The 23,458-nt window shown below is 43.3% G+C and overlaps 1 protein-coding gene across 3 annotated transcripts in view; it reads left to right on the forward strand.

The window, feature by feature from the left end:
- LOC112236507 (solute carrier family 12 member 4-like) overlaps positions 1-23,458 on the forward strand; it is a 42,484-nt gene that overhangs the window by 17,406 nt on the left and 1,620 nt on the right. Inside the window, exons 5-23 of one of the 3 annotated variants that reach the window (XR_006084736.1) lie at positions 56-110; positions 310-440; positions 884-1,125; positions 1,469-1,683; positions 4,440-4,604; positions 4,771-4,869; positions 5,087-5,144; positions 5,351-5,525; positions 7,108-7,226; positions 10,100-10,198; positions 17,015-17,134; positions 17,256-17,360; positions 17,555-17,723; positions 17,980-18,175; positions 18,454-18,623; positions 18,860-18,991; positions 19,502-19,609; positions 21,063-21,370; positions 23,163-23,296. Coding sequence is in view for 1 of the 3 variants with exons in the window: in XM_042331049.1 (XP_042186983.1) it covers positions 56-110; positions 310-440; positions 884-1,125; positions 1,469-1,683; positions 4,440-4,604; positions 4,771-4,869; positions 5,087-5,144; positions 5,351-5,525; positions 7,108-7,226; positions 10,100-10,198; positions 17,015-17,134; positions 17,256-17,360; positions 17,555-17,723; positions 17,980-18,175; positions 18,454-18,623; positions 18,860-18,991; positions 19,502-19,609; positions 21,063-21,250; positions 23,163-23,296 (2,680 nt within the window). In the remaining 2 variants the exon portion in view is untranslated. Of the gene's footprint in view, positions 1-55; positions 111-309; positions 441-883; positions 1,126-1,468; positions 1,684-4,439; positions 4,605-4,770; positions 4,870-5,086; positions 5,145-5,350; positions 5,526-7,107; positions 7,227-10,099; positions 10,199-17,014; positions 17,135-17,255; positions 17,361-17,554; positions 17,724-17,979; positions 18,176-18,453; positions 18,624-18,859; positions 18,994-19,501; positions 19,610-21,062; positions 21,371-23,162; positions 23,297-23,458 lie in introns of those variants that run through there. The other 2 variants (XM_042331049.1, XR_006084737.1) reach the window with 2 other exon arrangements.

Raw genomic sequence — 23,458 nt, forward strand, 5'->3', positions numbered from 1 at the left:
CATAAAGACAGACTGGCCTTATTTGATGGTGTTCATATTCTCTCCTGTTTGCCAGACAATGCTCACTGCCATATCCATGAGTGCCATAGCTACAAATGGTGTTGTCCCAGGTGAGGGTACAGTACAAGCTTTGAAGACTGAGAATCCAAACTTACATTTTACACTTAAAACACTTTAGTTGTAACAGTTACATAAACAAGACAATAACAAGATTATATCATTTTTATTTCATGACTAACAAATGATCACACCGTCAGTCTATTCTGACCAGTTTCATCCACGTTAACTCTGTTCTGCTCACTGTTGTAGCCGGAGGGGCGTACTTCATGATCTCTCGTTCCCTGGGTGCTGAGTTTGGGGGGGCTGTAGGAATCTGTTTCTACCTGGGAACAACCTTTGCTGCTGCCATGTACATACTAGGAGCTATAGAGATCTTCCTGGTGAGTTATCATCTGCTCCCAAATGGCACCCTATTCCCTATTTAGTGCACTACTTTTGATCAGGACCTATAATTGTGCAATATGTAGGGAATAGGGTGCAATTTGGGATGCAACCAATATACCGCAGTAAAATAGGTCAATGTACTCAATCATATTGAGATGGAGTAACTTACATGTAAAAATGGGATCCAACAACATTAGCTGAACATACATTTGATCCACATAATGTTGCTGGTGTAGACTGTAGTATATGACTGATATTCGTATATTCGGAGTACTCAAAATACATTTAAAGTGAAAGACATCTGTTCTGCTCTTACTGTATAGTGAATTGTAGAAGGAGCCATTATAAGTGCATTATGAATGAACACATAAGGTATTAAATGTGTGTGTCTTACAGAAAGTGTACCTAAATTACTTCTGTTGTCATTGTCCTCTCCCAGAAATACCTGGTTCCCCCGGCGGCCATCTTCCACGCCAGCGACCACCATGGGGGCGACAGTGCCATCCTCAACAACATGAGGGTGTACGGCACAATCTGTCTCAGCCTCATGGCCGTGGTGGTCTTTGTGGGGGTGAAATACGTCAACAAGCTGGCCTCTCTCTTCCTGGCCTGTGTCATCATCTCTATCGTCTCTATCTACGCCGGGGCCATTAAGTCTGTTTTCCAACCGCCCGACTTTTCGTAAGGCACTGGGGATTTTTTTACTTCTTTGTCTAAACAGGAAATGGGAATAATGGTATAATTGATGTGGATTTAATTTGGTGTTAAGGATCAGTTTGTCCCTGACGGAGGCCAAAACACTTGCTGTTCCACTGGCTGGAATGGTCAATGGAGATAAAAGTCTATTTCCATTGTTGAACTTGGTCCTAAAGATCTAGCTACTGTACGCATACTGTAAAGGTTTTTCAGTGTAGCTATAATATAGCTAATATCTCATCTAAAGTAGAGTGAAAACACACATTATCATGACATGTTATCATCACTCTGTTGATAATCAGAACCAATAATATTCCTCTTTCTCCAGGATCTGTATGTTGGGTAACAGGACACTGGTGAGAGATCAGTTTGACGTGTGTAGTAAGACGGTTCTAGTGGGCAATGTGACTGTACCTAGTCAGCTGTGGAGGAACTTCTGTAGCTCTGGCAACATGAGTAGTCCTCAATGTGACGACTACTTCAACCAGAACAACGTTACAGAGATACAGGGAATACCAGGACTGGCCAGCGGCATCATCAGAGGTAAAGACCAAAGTCAGAGGATGGACCATAGTTGTAATGATATGGCTATTACCACACTCCTGGGTCTAGGATACAGATCTAAGATCAGCTTCACCCTCCCACAGTCCTAACCTTAACAATTAGTGGGGGGAAATGTATAACTGACCCACGATTTGCGTCTGGGGGCAAATTCACCCTATTAATATAGCCAATGGGGGCCAGCCAGCTAGGGGGCAGCAGAGCCACACATTTTTATTACACATTTACTTAACCAGGTAGGCTAGTTGAGAACAAGTTCTCATTTACAACTGCGACCTGACCAAGATAAAGTAAAACAGTGCGACACAAACAACAACACAGGGCTACACATGGAATAAACAAACATGCAGTCAATAATGCAATAGAAAAGGTCTATATGCAGTGTGTGCAAATGAGGTAGGATAAGGGAGGTAAGGCAATAAATAGGCCATAGTGGTAAAATAATGACAATATAGCAATTAAACACTGAAGTGATAGATGTGCAGAATATGAGTGTGCAAGTAGAGATACTGGGGTGCAATGGATGAAAATAAATAACAGTATGGGGGATGAGGTAGTTGGATCGGCTATTTACAGATGAGCTATGTACAAGTGCAGTGATCTGTGAGCTGGTGCTTAAAGTTAGTGAGGGATATATGGGTCTCCAGCTTCGGTGATTTTTGCAGTTCGTTCCAGTCATTGGCAGCAGAGAACTGGAAGGAAAGGCGGCCAAAGGAGGAATTGGCTTAGGGGGTGACCAGTGAGATATCAATTCACATATGGTGTCCAGGACACAGCTGGGGCCAGAAGGTGCTCTATAGCAAGCGGCAACGGTGAGAGACTTGTTTCTGGAAAGGTGGATTTCTAAAAATAGAAGCTCAAATTGTTTGGGCACAGACCTGGATAGTAGGACAGAACTCTGCAGGCTAACTCTGCCCCCTTTGGCAGTTCTATCTTGTCGGAAAATGTTATAGTTAGGGATGGAAATTCCTGTTTTTTTTGTGGCCTTCCTAAGCCAGGATTCAGACACGGCTAAGACATCCGGGTTGGCAGAGTGTGCTAAAGCAGTGAATAAAACAAAAACTTAGGGAGGAGACTTCTAATGTTAACATGCATGAAACCAAGGCTTTTACGGTTACAGAAGTCAACAAATGAGAGCGCCTGGGGAATGGGAGTATAGCTGGGCACTGCAGGGCCTGGGTTAACCTCTACATCACCAGAGGAACAGAGGAGGAGTAGGATAATGGTACAGCTAAAAGCTATAAGAACTGGTCGTCTAGTAAGTTCGGAACAGGGAGTAAAAGAAGAAGGTTTCTGGGCACGGTAGAATAGATTCAAGGCATAATGTACAGACAAAGGTATGGTAGGATGTGAATACAGTGGAGGTAAGCCTATGCATTGAGTGACGATGAGAGAGATATTGTCTCTAGAAACATCATTTAAATCAGGTGAGGTCACTGCATGTGTGGGAGGTGGAACTAAAGGGTCAGCTAAGGCGTATTGAACAGGGCTAGAGGCTCTACAATGAAATAAGTAAATCATTACTAACCAAAACTGCAATGGCCAAGGCATATTGACATTAGGGAGAGGCATGCATAGACGCGTGATCATTGGGTTCAGTGAGTAGCTGGGCGGGCTGGAGATACGGCGATTCAGACAGCTAGCGGAAGGGCCTTAGAAGGATGTTGCGACGGAAGAAGTCAGTTGTAGCCCCTTCGTACGGTTACGTCGGCAGATCAGTCGTGATGGATCAGCAGGGCTCCGTGTAGTAGAAGGGTCCAGGCCAATTGGCAAAATAGGTATAGTAGCCCAAAAAAATTATTGGCTGATGGACTTCTTCAGCTAACAGTCCGGTGTGCTCTAGACAGCTAGCGGGCCGCGGCTAGCAGGCTAGCAGATGGGCATACAGGGGACGTCGTGACGGGGGAGCCCGTTGAAAAACTCCCTCGGCGGATTACGTCGGTAGTTCAGTTGTGAAGGATCTGCGGGGCTCCGCATCGGCAATAAAAAGGGGTCCAGGCCAATTGGCAAAATAGGTATTGTAGCCAAAGGAGTGGCTGAGTGACCTCTTCAGCTAGCCGGGAGATGGGCCTAGCATAGGCCATCTCCAGGCTAATTGGTGCTTGCTTCAGGACAGCTAGCTAGCTGCGATGATCCAGGTGAACAGGTTCAGAGCTCGCAGTAGGAATCCGGGGATATGGAGAATAAGAAGTCCGATACACTCTGGGTTGAATCGCGTTGTGCAGACTGGCAGGAGTTGTCCGGGCTAAAGGTTAGCTGGTGACCGCTAGCAGTGGCTAACTGACTACTAGCTAGTAGCTAGTTAGCTAGCTAGCTTCTGTTGGGGTTCCGGTTCTGAAGTAAAGAAAATGGCAGATCCATACCACATTGGGTGAGATGTGTTGCAGGAGAGTATGTTGAAGTTGGAGTTGAGAAAAAATATAAAAAATACGCGAAGAAAAAAAAAATATACCTGGGACACGACAAGACGAAGACAAAAGACACCAGACTGCTACGCCATTTTACAATAATGATGACATGTAATTACAGTAAAACAGCTAAATTACTACAAACATTTTGTACAAAGTCTATCTAAAAAGTGAATTTATATACTTTGTAAAACATTTTCTGTTATTATAACAATAATTTGTGATGCTGTGGAGCTTTGGTGGGTGTTGCCGTGCCATTAGGTGGATGCCATTACGTTGTGGATGGGATGCTAGCATTTCTATAAACTTGGTTCCTGATGTATGTTTTAGATAACATGTGGGGAGACTACCTGGAGAAGGGTCAGATCTTGGAGAAGGCAGGTCTGCCCTCAGTAGACTTCCACGGGGCTGTGGAGAGCGTCGGCCTGTACGTCTCAGCTGACATCGCTACCTCCTTCACCCTCCTGGTGGGAATCTTCTTTCCCTCCGCCACAGGTAAGACCTGGTAACCCAGATCCATAACTGGCAACCCAGACCATGAACTGGCAACACAGACCAATAATCCCAGCTGGCAACCCAGAGACATTTTTGTTCACTGATTGGTCAACATTCTGAGAGTTGTCAGTAACTGATGCGTGTCCTTCATGTCCCTGTACTGTAGGTATCATGGCAGGCTCCAACAGATCAGGAGATCTGAAAGATGCTCAGAAGTCCATCCCTATTGGAACCATCTTGGCTATAACCACTACTACCCTTGTCTGTATCCTTTCATGGAGTCAATAGTAAAATCAAATCAACATTTATTTGTCACGTGCACAGGATAGAGCAGGTGTAAATGGTACAGTGAAATGAGTACTTGCAAGCTCTTCCTCATCCATATCAATAGGCAGTGTTCTCCCCAAGTTGTTCAATGTCTAGATTCATCTGTCTTCCATACTGCATGTGTTTCTGTGTGTTCCTTAACATCCTGTCGTCAGATTTCAGCTCTGTGGTTCTGTTTGGGGCCTGTATTGAAGGAGCGGTCCTAAGGGACAAGTAAGTGAACTTGTCTGTAGCATTAGGCCACATATTTGACATCACAAGATATATTCAAGTCCAGACAATAGCCTGTCTGCTTCTCAACAACATACAGTACAAGCTTGTAATTATATTTGTTGGTATGGCAAAGCACTTCAGATGCTGTGTTTGTTGGTATTGATAATGGCCCCACTAACAGGTCCATGTCCTCTCCTGTCTTGTAGGTTTGGGGATGCAGTCAGTAAGAACCTGGTTGTGGGGACTCTGTCCTGGCCCTCCCCCTGGGTCATCGTGATTGGCTCCTTCTTCTCCACCGTGGGGGCGGGACTACAGTCCCTGACTGGCGCTCCTCGTCTCCTACAGGCCATCGCCAAGGACAACATCATCCCCTTCCTCAGGGTAGGACCAGCCACCTTGGCAGGTAGCCTAGCGGTTAAGAGCATTGGGTCAGTGACCGAAAGGTTGCTGGTTCAAATCCTAGAGCCGACTAGGTAAAAGATTATGCCCATGTGCTCTTGAGTAAGGCACTTACTTAATTGCTCCTGTAAGTTGCTCTGGATAAGAGTGTCTGCTCAAATGTTTTAAAAAATCAATCATACACTGGCTAACCTTATGTCTTTGTGGGTGGAGCTGTATTGTACATAAACACTGTGTAATTCCTATACAATGCAAAGCATCTAGTGGCCTGAAAAACAGCCATAATTCAAGGTTTCTCTAGCTGCCACCGCTGTTTGTACACATTGCTTGATACATTGCTCGGCTCTATGCCCATGTATGCTCACAGTGGCCCTACTATTAGATACATTATGATACACAACTAAAAACTACAGTGAACAAGAGAATAGAGTTATGGTTATCTTTCCTTACTCATTTGAATGAAGCTGAACATATGAGTTCATTTGCATTCGCACATGTAAAGTATTGTTGGTAGAAGAGGGTTAGCTATATAAAAGGACATTATGTAACCTTGTTCTAGGATCAGCCTAAGCGACCATGAAACTTCTGGTAAAAAATAAATAATTTAAAACTGGCCTAGGACCAGTACTTAGAGGCCCAATGCACCAGTTTTTCAATCAATAACAAATCATTTCTCGGTAACAATTAATTACCTTACAATAATATTTCTCCATTAAAAGCAACAAAAATAGATTTTTTAGCAAAAACATTTTTCTCAAGCAAGAATTTAGCCAGGACTGTCTGGGAGTGGTCCAAGTGGAGAGGGGAAAACTGAAAACTAACTGTTATTGACAGAGAGGTTGGAACTCTATTTGTTATTGGTCTATTAAAGTTGCACTATGCAGAAATCGCTCCTCCATTTCCTGGTTGCAAAAATTCAAATAGTTCACCTAATTTCAGTTTATGTGATAAAACAAGCACACGTATAGTATAAAGAATCATTGTACCACCGTTGTGAAATATATTTTCCATAACCAAATAAAACTGAAAGTAGAAGACGCAAAAACAAAACTTAAGAACTGGAAGCATAGAAATAATTCACATAGGACACATTTACCACTTGTTAGATTTGCTTTCAATGTGAATGACGGATCTATAGCTCATATTTCTATGTGAATTCAGTCGGGTCGCCCAAAAGGTTACATATTACAACTTTAACCAATTTGTTGCCTGGTGATGTCACCAGACAAGCCGAAACTCCCGCCCATGCAAACCTGCTGATTAGGAGGTCCTGTGTAGATTGTATTTTCAATCAGTAACTATCAGGAAGTAACACTGATCAAATGTTTTCACATACCACCTTTACAGTGTTAGTTTCATCAGCTGTTGTACAATCTGATATGAAACACAGAGAAAAACAGAATTTTTACTGCACTGGGCCTTTAAGGCCACTCAATCCATAAATGATCGGTCCCCTTGGATACAATACAACAATCAACCAGAAACAAAACAAATAAAATAAAATAAACATCACAGAAAAAAAAATGTATTTCTAAAGTGTATATTTTTTTATTTTCTGGTGCAGGTGTTTGGTCATGGCAAGGCCAATGGGGAGCCAACCTGGGCACTATTACTGACAGGGCTCATTGCTGAGCTGGGCATCCTCATAGCCTCTCTGGACATGGTGGCCCCCATCCTCTCCATGTGAGTCACACACACACACGAAACAGACTAAACACACACATCAAACACGATTTCTTTCAAAGCAGGCAAATAGGGATTATTTCAAATCATATAATGGTCAGTTGGGTGAACTTGCTGAACCCGGGCCTCCCGAGTGGCGCAGAAGTCTAAGGCCAATAGAGATTGTAGGTCGCAGCCGGCTGTCACTGGGAGACTCATGTGGCGGCGCACAATTGGCCCAGCATTGTCCAGTTTAGGGGAGGGTTTGGCCGGCGGGGATGTCCTTGTCCCATTGCGCACTAGCGACTGCTGTGGCGGGCCGGACGCAGTGCACGCTGACACAGTCGCCAGGTGTACGGTGTTTCCTTCGACACATTAGTCCAGGTCAAGTGGGCATCATGTCAAGAAGCAGTGTGGCTCGGTTGGGTTGTGTTTCGGGGGGGCGCACGGCTCTCGACCTTCGCCTCTCCCGAGTCCGCACGGGAGTTGCAGTGATGAGATAAGACGATGAGACATTGTGGAGAAAAAGGGGTAAAAAAATGAAAAAATAATAATAATAATTGCTGAACTTACTCCCATCAGCCAAAGTCATGAAGTTTACATGGGAGAAAACAGACTCTTAATGACTCTACTTCCCTTCTCAAACACTGTTAATAAACCATAAACACCTCACAGATGTTTAAAAAACATTATGGTCCTCCGAGGAGTAGTTTGGGCGGCAGGTAGACTAGAGAGGCCAGTAACTGAAAGGCTGCTGGTTCAAATCCCTGAGCTGACTAGGAAAATTATCTGTTGATGTGCCCCTGAGCAAGGCACTTAACCCTAATTGCTCCTGTAAGTCACTCTGGATAAGAGTGTCTACTAAAATATACTTTAATCAAATCACTTGCATTTTAACAACCACTTCACAAGTGAAACACCCATTCCAGCCAGGCACTCTGTACACAATCAGCACAAGTGGCTTGGTGCAAGTGCAGTGGTTCACAAACTGTGGGTCCAGTTATTTTATATATATATATTGTAGCAAACCTCTTCAAAGTTAGGAGCGTTTGTCACAAATTAAGTGGGAAACTTTCACCAAAATCACCCCAGAATGAGAGTTATTTCGAACAGGACAGTACCTGTGTGTTTGTTTCTCCATCCTGGTCCACCCAGGACGCAGGCAAGGTCAAGGATAGGTCAAGGATAGCAGGGTTCGGTACACGAATCGGTTTCTCGGTAGGTCCAGGTCCAAACGCCAACAGGTAAGTCCAAAACAGTTCAGCTCATACACGGTAAATCCAGCCGTGTCTCGGCCCCATTCTGATTCTTTCCTCACGGCCCCACACTGCTCTTTTCCCCCTCCAAATGTTGGGACAGTCTTACCCTGTCCGCTGGTTTGCCCAGGCCTGGGGAATGGGGATCTTTCCTCCTGTGCGATCTTTCCTCCTGTGCCTGCTCAGCTGTTCCTGCCGTACAATACCGTTCAACCAGGGCCACGAGATGGTCGGCAGAAAGTACCTTGTTCTGGCCATCCCATCGTCAAACTCCTTGGGGTAGACCTAGCTGAAACTAGTCGAGTACAATGGTCTCTACGATCTCGGCGGATGAACGGGTCTCCGGTCGCAACCATATCTGTGCCTGGTGAGTTAAGTCGAACATCTGTGTTCGGGGGATTGTCCAGGTCGGCATCCCCTGCCAGGAATGGTTCCAGAAGCCCTGCCCGCATTCTCCATCACGTGTGGCAAACCTCTTCAAGGTTAGGAGCGTTTGTCACAAATTAAGTGGGAAACTGTCACCAAAATCACCCCAGAATGAGAGTTCTTTCGAAAAGGACAGAACCTTTGTGTTTGTTTCTCCATCCTGGTCCACCCAGGCCGCAGGCAAGGTCAAGGAAAGCAGGGTTTGGTACACGAATCGGGTTCTCGGTAGGTCCAGGTCCAAACGCCAACAGGTAAGTCCAAAACAGTTCAGCTCATACACGGTAAATCCAGCCGATATATATATTGTTTCTGTCTCTATGGTTCACAGATCCTTCCAGCCCTCTCTCTCTCTTCCTGGTTTGTCTTGACCCTTTATCTGTGGGTCGGCCCCACCTTCTGAGGGTTTCCTTTTGCTTCTGGGAAGACCATTTTGTGATCTGTAGTTCTGATTGGGGTGGTCATTTTAGTGATCGGGCAGAGCCCCTTTTATTAGTTCTGCTCTCACATATCCGCCATTTATCACTCGACCCCCTTCTTTGCCACAATATCTTTGCCACTCAGTCCGGCTTTTAACTTACTGTTGAAAGTTATAATAGTAGAATGCACAAGGTAAGATTTTGAAATTGGGTGGTGCATCATCAGTATTCCTCTTGTCATGTCAGTCATTGAATACCTTAGACAGCTATTTATAACGTGTCAGAAATGTCCAGATCAACAAGCCCATTTCAGCTAGGTTTTTTAGCCCATAGATTTTGTAGTAATGTTCGAGTCACACAAATATCACATGAATACACATTAGACATGGCATAATGTATAGAACTGCAGGAAATAAGCTTTAAACCTGAAAAACTATTATCTACGCCAACAAGAGGGGTGTGAACAGTTTGTGTCATGAACAGTGCTTGTGCCCATAGAAATAGACGTTGTGCACGTGCAGGATGTTCCTCGATGCTGGAAGGGGGGCCTGAGTGAAAGAATTTGGGAACCCCTGACCTAGTGCAGTTTCTTGTGCTTCTGTGTTTTGCCATCAGTTGAGATATATTTTAGCAGACTACCAGGCCTATACATCCTGCAACAAGTACATAACTACAAAATTAATATATTGGAATATATTAATATATATATATATATATAATATATATTAATATATTTAAATGACTAAATCAGTTTGGACTGAATTACATTTTGTGGTGTGTGATTTTTTTTCTACAGGTTCTTCTTGATGTGCTATCTGTTTGTGAACTTAGCCTGTGCTGTGCAGACTTTACTACGGACACCAAACTGGAGGCCTAGGTTTAAATATTACCACTGGTAAGTACAGTACAGGTGTATGTGCGTGGCTGTGTATCCGTGCATACTGTATGTGAGCGATGTAACACTCATTTGTATATGCGTGGGTGTTGGGTACACTTTCAATCCATTTGAATAATCACCTTTGCTTTCTCAGGTGACATATTGGGTAGCTTATCAAAATATCCTGTTGACTGACTGGAGGACTTTATGCAGACTCCAGCTATAGAGGCATTTTGTTCTCTGGTGTTCTGATGGTAACCTAGAAAGAAGGAACTTCACTGTAATAAGCTTCAGTAGCTGAACAAGTATAGCACCTGTCGTGGAAATTCACCACTCAAACTCAGTGTAAAGGAATCAATCTTTATTATCACAACCGGAGAGGTTCACATTCTCAATCCAAGTTTTATGAAAACTCTGAAAAGGGATTTCCCTCTCAGTCCTTTTATAGTGCTATACAAATAAGTTATATAAGCATGATTTACATTATTCATTATTAACATCGGTTCCTGCATGTGACTGACAAGGCTTCTTCTCTCAAAGCTGGGACCTTGAAACTGAGATACTCCTTTCGGTTCCCAGAACAATGTTCTAGGCGTTCTGCCAATTGGTCTGAGGAGGAGGTCACAGTCACCTGCACGAACCAAGATAGAGTGAGAGGAGATGCTGTTAACAATTCAATGCTAGCTCTTCAGGCAACAACATTTTCCCCTCACATTCCCTCCTTTTATCACTTTGTGATAATTATTGTTACATTTTAAGGTAAGCATTAGATTATGGCTTAAACTATCAAAGGAGGTTCTATCAAAATGCGTCTATTAAAGTAAGCGGAATCAACACATAAAACCAGACACTTTATCCTTTCAAACGCCTTCACTCTGGGTTGTAAAATCTAAAATACACAAGGGATCTGTAGATCCAGAGGTAAGTAAATCTCTAAAGGTTTTTGTTTCCATAGCTCTTACCACAATCTGGTTGCATTGACCTGTTCTGTACTAACTGTCCCTGGGACATCAACTAGTAAAAATATCAAACCTGTTGTTTAACAAATCCCCTAGGGCCTTCAAAAAGTTGCTGCTGTCTTATCAGCTCAATATTCGGTACTTAAACATTTACTTGGATCTACTCCAATTCCGAACAGTGTTCCTCGTAATGGAAAAAGTTGCTTTTAGATGACATTACCTTCTTATTTAAATAACTGGTATATTCAAACTATCGAATTGAGTAATAATAATTGAAAATGGTCAAAAACATATCTTATTGGCCTCTTGGATGGCGCAGTGGTCTAAGGCACTGCACTGCAGTGCTAGCTGTGCCACCCAGAGACTCTGGGTTCAAGCCCAGGCGGCAGCGACTGGGAGATCCATGGGTGACGCAACATTGGCCTAGCGCCGCCCGGGTTAGGGAGGGGAGCGCCAAGTTTTCCCACAGTGTTCCTTACAGCCTGTTTGAGTTTAGTGAATACCACTCACTGTTACTGCCGGCTTTTCTTTTGGTTCACTTATCTTTAACCTAAACACCAGATGGCAGCCTCTAATATAATATCAGTCCCAATGCTCAATCCCCCTGTCAGTCATGTGACCTTGTATTGAAACATTTATTTCTTCAAATTACTAAGATATTGCATTATTAGAGTGCTATTTGAAAGACACTAATATTACCATTCTGTCAACACTCATTAACTCATCAACACTCAACATACTGTCAACACTCATTAAATGTGACATCGACTGACAGACCATGAGTACCATGAATCTTTCCATTTTACTATCTTTATGACTGTCTTTATTTACCTATGCTAGTCTCCATATCGGTTTCCTTCAACTAGGACCCCTACTCTACTCTTCCCAATAGGAAAAACCCTCTCAATCACTACTGCTAATACACACGGATCACTCTCAAACAATGCTCTGCTTTTACCCCTATTGCAAGGTCTACAAACAAACAAAGCAAACATGATAACTTTCTCCTTATTGAAAGGCCTTGTTTGCATTTTAGTCTACCCTAACAATGTTACTCTATATTTATTACCCATTTCTGTTGTTTATTCACTCTCTGCTTCACACTCATTAAATGTCTATTATTTTGAGAGGAATATGTAATGTGCCGAAATTATAAAATACAACAGCCAATTTAGAAGGGGAGAGACACTTTGGAGGGAGCTTCCTTTTTAAGATAGCTCTCGAGACTAGAGTTTCTTTCTAGGATCAACAGTTATTATAACTGGGCTAGCACTGTCTATCAGTCCACTGTCACTGGAATGTTCTGACCATAAGGTTTCTGGTACCTGAGACAGAATAGACTGGGAGGCAGTGTCAGACTCCCACTCTTCCTGGGGGAGTGGTTCAATTTTCCTGCTTACCTATTGGTTTAATATCTCATCATTTGGGATATCAACAAAAACTCCATCGGGAGTACAATAAATTGTAGCCTTAAGTTTAGTTAACAAGTCTCTACCTAGCAAGTTTAATGGTTGAGTGGGTGAATACAGAAAAACATGTTCAACATTCATTGTTCCTATTGAACAGTGCATGAATTTTGTTTCAGAATGTATTATCGGGGTGGAGGAAATCCCATAATCCCCCCGTACCTTTACCAAAAGTGGAGGTAGTAGCACCCATATCCACCAACATAGGAATTTCTTTCCCTTGTATTTATACCATAATGTTTGGGCCAAATTGGTCTACTTTTCCCTGTGGGTATTGCTGTATTAAAAACGTTGTTTCCCTGAGGTGCATCCCTATTGTGGCTGTTTCATTTAAATTAATTCTTAACGAAGCCTTTGATTTAATGTGGCATGATATTTTGCATTGGAAGCTGTTTTAAACGCATAGGAAATGCAACAGTCTTTGTATGAGGCTTTATTTCCCAGAACGTTATGACAGTCATACTCATCAGAACACTGAGGCTTTATTTCCCAGAACGTTATGACAGTCATACTCATCAGAACACTGAGGCTTTATTTCCCAGAACGTTATGACAGTCATACTCATCAGAACACTGAGGCTTTATTTCCCAGAACGTTATGACAGTCATACTCATCAGAACACTGAGGCTTTATTTCCCAGAACGTTATGACAGTCATACTCATCAGAACACTGAGGCTTTATTTCCCAGACCCTTTAGACAGTCATACTCATCAGAACACTGAGGCTTTATTTCCCAGACCTTTAAGACAGTCCAGACCCTTTAGACAGTCATACTCATCAGAACACTGAGGCTTTATTTCCCAGACCCTTTAGACAGTCATACTCATCAGAACACTGAGGCTTTATTTCCCAGACCTTTAAGACAGTCCAGACCCTTTAGACAGTCATACTCATCAGAACACTGAGGCTTTATTTCCCAGACCATTTAGACAGTCATACTCATCAGAACACTGAGGCTTTATTTCCCAGACCTTTAAGACAGTCCAGACCCTTTAGACAGTCATACTCATCAGAACACTGAGGCTTTATTTCCCAGACCTTTAAGACAGTCCAGACCCTTTAGACTGTCATACTCATCAGAACACTGAGGCTTTATTTCCCAGACCTTTAAGACAGTCCAGACCCTTTAGACAGTCATACTCATCAGAACACTGAGGCTTTATTTCCCAGACCTTTAAGACAGTCCAGACCCTTTAGACTGTCATACTCATCAGAACACTGAGGCTTTATTTACCAGACCTTTAAGACAGTCCAGACCCTTTAGACTGTCATACTCATCAGAACACTGAGGCTTTATTTCCCAGACCTTTAAGACGGTCCAGACCCTTTAGACAGTCATACTCATCAGAACACTGAGGCTTTATTTCCCAGACCTTTAAGACAGTCCAGACCCTTTAGACTGTCATACTCATCAGAACACTGAGGCTTTATTTCCCAGACCTTTAAGACAGTCCAGACCCTTTAGACAGTCATACTCATCAGAACACTGAGGCTTTATTTCCCAGACCTTTAAGACAGTCCAGACCCTTTAGACAGTCATACTCATCAGAACACTGAGACTTTATTTCCCAGACCCTTTAGACAGTCATACTCATCAGAACACTGAGGTTTTATTTCCCAGACCCTTTAGACAGTCATACTCATCAGAACACTGAGGCTTTATTTCCCACACCCTTTAGACAGTCATACTCATCAGAACACTTGGTAGTGGCCATTCCATCAGTCCTCTTAGTTATGAGAGCCCAGCAGGGTTCTCCTTCTCCAATGAACATCTACTTCTGGGCCACTACTCCAGGCCTGCGTTGGTCCCTTTGGCTCAGGACTCAACTCACCCTCTTCTGCACTCCTCCAGGCCTGTGTTGGTCATTTTGGCTCATGACTCATCTCACCCTCTGTCAGGTTTCCACAGTGGAGGTGGTCAGAAAAGCTTGGTACGGCACTCTCCAACAGAGGTCCTTCCAACTCTCTCTCCTGAAGTCTTTGACCACCACGAAATCACCTGGGTTGAAATAGTGCTCAGCTCCACCTGCCACGTTCGGCAAAGACACCTTCACCCAGGGGAAAAGTCTCTTAAGAACACAATTCTCAACCATGTCTTCCTCCATTCCTTGCAGGGACACCCTGTTCTTGAGAAAAGGTGTATTAGTCATCCTCGTGGGATGGCCAGTCAGCACCTCGTGTGGAGAGAGACCAGTGACTGTGTGGAATCTGCCTCTCATACTCAGTGCCAATGGAAGCACCTTTACCCATGTCAGGCTTGTTTCACCTATTAGTTTAAACAATTTTGTTTTCAGAGTTTGGTTCAACATTGTTAGTCATGCAAATCAAACATTGTACAACCCCACCAACAGAGAAATGTCCTGCAAGCACAGTAAAACCTACTGTACACCAATATCAGCCCCCCGCACCTCTTTGATTCAGAGGGGTTGGGTTAAATGCGGAAATCACATTTCAGTTGAATGCATTCAGTTGTAGAACTGACTAGGTATCCCCCTTTCCCTTATTTATTCATTTATTTACAGGATCCACCATCCCTCTTTTTGACATATGGTCTTGATCATGTGACAATTTTGCAAGGAATTGGAAAGTACAGCGGGGCATGGCTGGTCTGCTCCACTCATCCAGCCATACACCCGAGGCGTCCTTCTCTGATGCATCAGCCGTTGCCTGCAGAGTCATTAACAGAGAAAGGGTTAGTGGAAGCGGGAACTGCTGCCATGTGAAGGAGGGGGAAACAGAAGAGGAATCAGCCAATTTAGCTGTGCGGTCAGCGTTAGTGTTCCCCAGAGGAATGTTGTCATTAGAGGAAGAATGCACCTGACTCTTGATTACAGAAACAGAGGAGTGAAGCTGGACCACCTCTAAGAGAGACGAAACAAGATTACTGTCTGCAATCTGTTTTTCAGATGAGGTCAAAAACCCTCTATTCCTCTACAATGTTCCAAAATCATGCACAACACCAAACTCAGATCTACAATCAGTGTAAATGTTAACGGAGCATTCCTTTCCCAAAATATAAGCTCTGGTCAAGCCAAATAGTTCTGCTGCCTGGGCAGATTCATGTGAGGGGAGTCGAGCACTTTCCACAGTTTCCAAAACAGTCACAACAGCATAACCAACTAATTGATTCCCTTTTTCGTTTCTCTGGGCAGACCCATCTACAAAAAAACTAAAAGTCTGGATTGTCTAATGGGGTGTCTCTCAAGTCCAACCTAGAGCTACAGTCAGCTTCAATAGCTAAATCACAGTCATGGTCTTCACCGGTTTCTGCTGCAGGGAGAAGAGTTGAAGGGTTAAGAATGTTCTTGTAACGGTTTTCTAGTGGTGATGAAGGAGAGTCGGACCAAACTGCAGCGTGTCGATTGAGATTCATGTTTAATCAAACAAAGAAACACGAACACTACACAAAACAATAAACGTAATTGAAAACCGAAACAGCCTATCTAGTGCAAACTAACCGAGAGTACACATAGGACACTAAGGACAATCACCCACGACAAACTCAAAGAATATGGCTGCCTAAATATGGTTCCCAATCAGAGACAACGATAAGCATCTGCCTCTGATTGAGAACCACTCCAGACAGCCATAGACTTTGCTAGACAACCCACTAAGCTACAATCCCAATACCACCACCAAAACCCCAAGACAAACACACCACAATTACAAAAAAACCCATGCCCCACCCTGGCCTGACCAAATACATAAAGAAAACACAAAATACTTTGACCAGGGCGTGACAGTTCTGATAGTCTAGCAGTCTCGCAGGCATCAAATGAGCCATTTTTGCCTGTTTAATAATGTACGGTTAGAAGAGACATTGCCGCAATATCAGAACATCTCTCCAGTCCAGACCACAGCTTCACTAGCCTATATCTTTGTGAGCAAACCAACAAATGGTCAACATACTGAACCAAAACACTCCCTCCAGGATCAACAAAAGAAGAGAAGAGAAAATAAAGAAAGAAAGAAAGAAAGAAAGAAAGAAAGAAAGAAAGAAAGAAAGAAAGAAAGAAAGAAAGAAAGAATGAGCTAAAATGAGCTAAAAAACAAACTACCTGGAGGCACCTGGGATAAAATGGTAACAGTGTTAGGCACCAGGGGTGCTCTAGCATGTACAGCATCGTTTACTATTCTAAGGTCTTGCACACAACGATATTCACCAGATGGTTTAATAACAGGTCAAATTGGTGTGTTACAGGGCGAATTCGGGCAGAGAACCAGAGCGCCTCTTTTAACTAATGCACTATGGGAATGATACCCTATTTGCCTTCTTTGCTAAACGGGTACTGAGCTTTGTAAGATCTGTGGGTGCTTTTTGGAACAACCACAACTGGTGATCTCCTTTCATGCGTCCAATAGTATAGTATAAAGAGTACTACAGTATATCTGTGTGTTTCCCCCACAGGGCTCTGTCTTTTCTGGGTATGAGTATGTGTCTGGCTCTGATGTTCATCTCCTCCTGGTATTATGCCATTGTGGCCATGTGCATCGCTGGCATGATCTACAAGTACATTGAGTACCAGGGGTATGTCTGGACTCTTACCCGTCTCATATCATAATTGTATATCATTGGATCACTGTATGAGTTAGCTATTTAGGCCAGAGTATATATTCTGATGCTGTCACTCTCTCTGTCTCTCTCTCAGAGCGGAGAAGGAGTGGGGAGATGGGATACGAGGTTTGTCCCTCAGTGCTGCGCGCTACTCTCTGCTACGGCTGGAGCATGGACCACCTCACACTAAAAACTGGAGGTGAACATCCTTCCTTGTCCATAGTCTTAGATATCCGGTATCTCCAACTTCAGATATGCATAACTACCTCTTCCTCTTCATACATTCTGTACTTTCTAACACTCTACAGTTTTTACTGTTGTTTTGTAGTTGTTTATTAGTACTTCCAGGTAGATTCTCATGTTCTTTGTCTCTCTTGCCCTTCCACTCTCCAGGCCCCAGGTCCTGGTGCTGTTGAAGCTGGATGAGGACCTCCATGTGAAGTATCCCCGTCTGTTGACCTTTGTCTCCCAGCTGAAGGCAGGGAAGGGCCTGACCATAGTGGGCTCTGTCATCCAGGGACAGTTCCTGGACAGCTACGGAGAAACACAGGCCTCTGAACAGGTAGGGATAGAGCTGTAACTTATTTCTCAGATAGCCTAATGTGTGTACAAGGAAAATACATTTTGCCGTACTGTAGCTTTATTGAATCAGTTCAGGATTGTTTGAAGGCTGTTACCTTCCTCGCTAGGTCATACAGTCCACTTTATAAAGCTATAAGAAAGAGATCGAATTTCTGTTGTCCCCTCTGTGCCAATAAGAATAAGTGAGTTTATTGCCAGCTTCATGATTACCTGCATTGTCTGCTCAACCTCGTCAGGCCGTAAAGAACATGATGGAGATCGAGCGGGTGAAGGGTTTCTGCCAGGTGGTTGTGGCGTCCAAGGTGAGGGAGGGCATTGCCCACCTGATCCAGTCATGTGGCCTGGGGGGCATGAAGCACAACACAGTGGTGATGGGATGGCCCTACGGCTGGAGGCAAAGTGAAGACCCCCGCGCATGGAAGACATTCATTCGTAAGACTCTGATTTACTGTAAACTAGCCTGGTCCTACACATGGATCTGACCCATTCCCATAATAATATTCCAAACCATAACCTCATCCCAGTTTCCCTGTGAGAGCATTGGCCATCTCTATGTTTCTATTGGTTTGGTGGACTGTCCTTCAGCCTGTATAGTATTTGAAACATTACGTGCTGACTCTTTAGTTAACTGATAGCATCAGCATTGAACTGTATTACATTACATATTACACAAAGTGAACATATTTACCTCTCTGTGCCCCTCCCCACAGACACAGTCCGCTGTACCACAGCAGCCCACCTGGCTCTGATGGTGCCCAAGAATGTTTCCTTCTACCCCAGCAACCACGAACGCTTCACAGACGGCACCATCGATGTGTGGTGGATCGTCCATGACGGAGGAATGCTCATGCTGCTACCTTTCCTGCTCAAACAGCACAAGGTAAAGTCCCGCGCACATCAATGCAGAAACTCTGGGAACATTTACTGTTTGGCCACCATGACTTGAGAGAGACTAAAGAAGAATGGATGTGTTGTTCAGAAAATGATCTATATTTACATTTTAGCAGACGCTCTTATCCAGAGGGAGTTACAGGAGCAATTAGGGTTAAGTGGCACATTGGCACATCGGCTCTTAACTGCTAGACTACTCCATTCTTACCATGGTGTGAATTTCAGGTTTGGAGGAAGTGTAAGATGCGTATCTTTACTGTGGCCCAGATGGATGACAACAGTATTCAGATGAAGAAGGACCTGGCTACGTTCCTGTACCAGCTGAGAATAGAGGCAGAGGTGGAGGTGGTGGAAATGGTGTGAGATGTTCTTCCTTAAATCTAATTATGTAATGATGGTGGAGAAGGTGAGAGATGAACCTCCTTAAATCTAATTATGTCATTATGGTGGAGACGGTGAGAGATGAACCTCCTTAAATCTAATTATGTCATTATGGTGGAGACGGTGAGAGATGAACCTCCTTAAATCTAATTATGTCATTATGGTGGAGATGGTGAGAGATGAACCTCCTTAAATCTAATTATGTAATGATGGTGGAGACGGTGAGAGATGAACCTCCTTAAATCTAATTATGTAATGATGGTGGAGACTGTGAGAGATGAACCTCCTTAAATCTAATTATGTCATTATGGTGGAGACGGTGAGAGATGAACCTCCTTAAATCTAATTATGTCATTATGGTGGAGAAGGAGAGAGAAGTCCCTCATACCAGGAGTCAAACATGCAATCCAACCAGGAGTTTCACTTCTCTCCCCTTAGTGTATTCAAAGGTCAGATATTTACATACTACCATGTTAATAATTTCAGCATGACAGCGACATCTCGGCCTACACGTATGAGAGGACTCTGATGATGGAGCAGAGATCTCAGATGCTCAGACAGATGAGGCTGTCCAGCGCAGAGAGAGAAAGAGAGGTACATATTACACATCAACAAACATCCACAGAATTACACCTGTCAGATCAAACATACATAACAATAGTTGTTATGTGAAGGACATATTGAGCTGGTTTCCCAGACACAGGTGTCTTCTCCTGCATTTAACCATGCTCAGTTGGAGAATCTCCATTGAAAGTGTGATTTATCCCAGTAGTAGGTTTAATCTGGGGCTGGGAACCAATACACTACATGACCAAAAGTATGTGGACACCTGCTTGTCAAACATCTCATTGCAAAATCATGGGCATTAATATGGAGTTGGTTCCCCCTTTGCTGCTGTAACAGTCTCCACTCTTCTGGTAAGGCTTTCCACTAAATGATGGAACATTGCTGCGGAGACTTGCTTCCATTCAGCCACGAGCATTAGTTAGGTCAGGCACTGATGTTGGGCGATTAGGCCTGGCTCACAGTTGGCGTTCCAATTCATCCCAAAGGTGTTCGATGGGGTTAAGGTTAGGACTCTATACAGGCCAGTCAAGTTCTTCCACACCGATCTCAACAAACCATTTCTGTAAGGACTTGCTTTGTCATGCTGAAACAGGAAAGGGCCTTCCCCAAACTGTTGCCACAATGTTGGAAGCACAGAATCATTTCGAATGTAATTGTATGCTGTAGCATTAATATTTCCCTTCACTGGAACTAAGGGGCCCAGCCCAAACCATGAAAAGCAACCCCAGACCATTATTCCTCCTCCACCAAACTTTACAGTTGGGGCAGGTAGCATTCTCATTGGCATCCGCCAAACCCAGATTCGTCCGTTGGACTGCCAGATGGTGAAGCGTGATTCATCACTCCAGAGAACGTGTTTCCACTGCTCCAGAGTCCAATGGCGGTGAGCTTTACACCACTCCAGCCGATGCTCGACATTGCGCATGGTGATCTTAGGCTTGTGTGCTGCTGCTCGGCCATGGAAACCCATTTCATGAAGCTCCCGACAAAGTTATTGTGCTGACGTTGCTTCCAGAAGCAGTTTGGAACTCGGTAGTGAGAGTTGCAACCGAGGACGGCGGTCCCATTCTGTGAGCTTGTGTGACATACCACTTCGCGGCTAAGTCTTTGTTTCTCCTAGACGTTTCCACTTCACAATAACACCACTTTCAGTTGACCGGGGCAGCTCTAGCAGGGCGGATTAACTTGTTGGAAGGGTGGCATCCTATGACGGTGCCACGTTGAAAGTCACTGAGCTCTTCAGTAAGGTCATTCTACTGCCGTCTATGTAGATTGCATGGCTGTGTGCTCGATTATACAACTGTCCACAACGGGTGTGGCTGAAATAGCCAAATCCACTCATTTGAAGGGGTGTCCACATACTTCTGTATATTTAGTGTATCTACACTAGCATTAAATGAAGCAATGTATGGCCATGCATTTCAAGTCACTCTAGTATGGACATTAGGACATTGTATCCCCTGCACTCTGCCCCCTATAGGCCCAGCTGGTAAAGGACAGACACTCTCTGATCCGTATGGGCAGCCTGTACTCAGACGAGGAGGAGGAGGTGGTGGAGCCTGTAGCTGATAAGAACCAGATGACCTGGACCAAGGAGAAGTACGAGGCAGAGAGGAGGAACAGGAACAACGCACCAGAGAACTTCAGAGAACTCATGAGCCTCAAACCGTGAGTCACTTGTTGTTGGTCTATTGGAAGGCCAGGAGTTTTTCTTGAGACGTGATCTGACGAGGAAAACCCCCAGGCCTTTCACGTGGTTAGGAAAATCTCCATCCGGTCCCATCTGAGGTATTCCACTCTTGCTAGTCTTACTTCTTCACTCTCTCCTCCTCATCTCCTCTCTCTCTTTTTTCTTCCTCTGTCATCTTGCAGACAGAGAATTGTTCATCCTTTGAGTGATGTGTTATTCTGATCACTCTGTCTGTAAATTCCTGTGAGTAATATGTTAATCTGATCACTCTGTCTTTAAATTCCTTTTAATTAGATGTTAATCTGATCACTCTGTCTGTAGATTCCTGTGAGTAATATGTTAATCTGATCACTCTGTCTGTAGATTCCTGTGAGTAATATGTTAATCTGATCACTCTGTCTGTAGATTACTGTGAGTAATATGTTCATCTGATCACTCTGTCTGTAAATTCCTTTTAATGATATGTTATTCTGCTCACTCTGTCTGTAGATTCCTTTTAATGTTATGTTATTCTGATCACTCTGTCTGTAGATTCCTTTTAATGTTATGTTATTCTGCTCACTCTGTCTGTAAATTCCTTTTAATGTTATGTTATTCTGCTCACTCTGTCTGTAGATTCCTTTTAATGTTATGTTATTCTGCTCACTCTGTCTGTAAATTCCTTTTAATTAGATGTTATTCTGATCACTCTGTCTGTAGATTACTGTGAGTAATATGTTAATCTGATCACTCTGTCTGTAAATTCCTTTTAATGTTATGTTATTCTGCTCACTCTGTCTGTAGATTCCTTTTAATGTTATGTTATTCTGCTCACTCTGTCTGTAGATTCCTTTTAATGTTATGTTATTCTGATCACTCTGTCTGTAGATTCCTTTTAATGTTATGTTATTCTGCTCACTCTGTCTGTAGATTCCTTTTAATGTTATGTTATTCTGCTCACTCTGTCTGTAGATTCCTTTTAATGTTATGTTATTCTGCTCACTCTGTCTGTAGATTCCTTTTAATGTTATGTTATTCTGCTCACTCTGTCTGTAGATTCCTTTTAATGTTATGTTATTCTGATCACTCTGTCTGTAAATTCCTTTTAATGTTATGTTAATCTGATCACTCTGTCTGTAAATTCCTTTTAATGTTATGTTAATCTGATCACTCTGTCTGTAAATTCCTGTGAGTAATATGTTATTCTGATCACTCTGTCTGTAAATTCCTGTGAGTAATATGTTAATCTGATCACTCTGTCTGTAAATTACTTTTAGTGATATGTTATTCTGATCACTCTGAGTCTGTAAATTCCATGCAATGGATTGGATGGCGGGGTGGGGTGTGCTTTGTTATGTGAACTGCACTTGATGTCTTTCTGCTTAATGACTGAGTTGGTTCATGCTGTCCACTGTTGGATATCTGAACATTATTCCACGGCATTGTTAAAGGGATAGTTCACCCAAATTACAAAATTACATTGGATTTCTTACCCTGTATGCAGTCTATGTACAAGGTATGACAGCAATCCATGCTTTGGTATAGTTTCCTTGGCACCGTTTCCACATACTAACGTTTTAGCATTTGTGGCACAAATCCCATTAAAATCATGGGACCAATATTCATATTTTTTTGCGCATCATGTTCAAAATTTCTATAAGGTACTTTTTTGATGTTCAAAATCAATTGTAGATACTTTCGGATGATATGGACACGAGTGAAAAATTATAATATCGGTCCCATGACGTGAGCATGTAGAAACAGAGCCAGGGAAACTGGATTGTTGTCATTCGTTGTCCATAGACTGCATACGGGGTAAGGAAACCAATGTGTAATTTGGGTGAACTATCCCTTTAAATAATTGAATGTTCTGGATTGCATTTGTAACATCTGTATGTGGTTGTGTCCCAGGGACCAGTCCAATGTGCGGCGGATGCACACAGCAGTGAAGCTGAACGAGGTGATTGTCAACAAGTCCCATGATGCTCGCCTGGTGCTGCTCAACATGCCGGGGCCGCCACGCAACACAGACGGAGATGAGAACTGTATCCTTCACTAACAGCCGTTCTCATTGTACTGGACAACACTGGTCTTAGAGGTCTGTGTGGTACAATATTTCATTTTTTAGGACAATGTTTTAGGGCTCATTATGGGGTTAGGGAGTGTAATTTGGGGATTGTCATTTGGGGTTGAGTGTAGCATGAGTT

The sequence above is a fragment of the Oncorhynchus tshawytscha genome, linkage group LG12 (genome assembly GCF_018296145.1).
Source record: "Oncorhynchus tshawytscha isolate Ot180627B linkage group LG12, Otsh_v2.0, whole genome shotgun sequence".
Classification (NCBI taxonomy): Eukaryota; Metazoa; Chordata; class Actinopteri; order Salmoniformes; family Salmonidae; genus Oncorhynchus; species Oncorhynchus tshawytscha.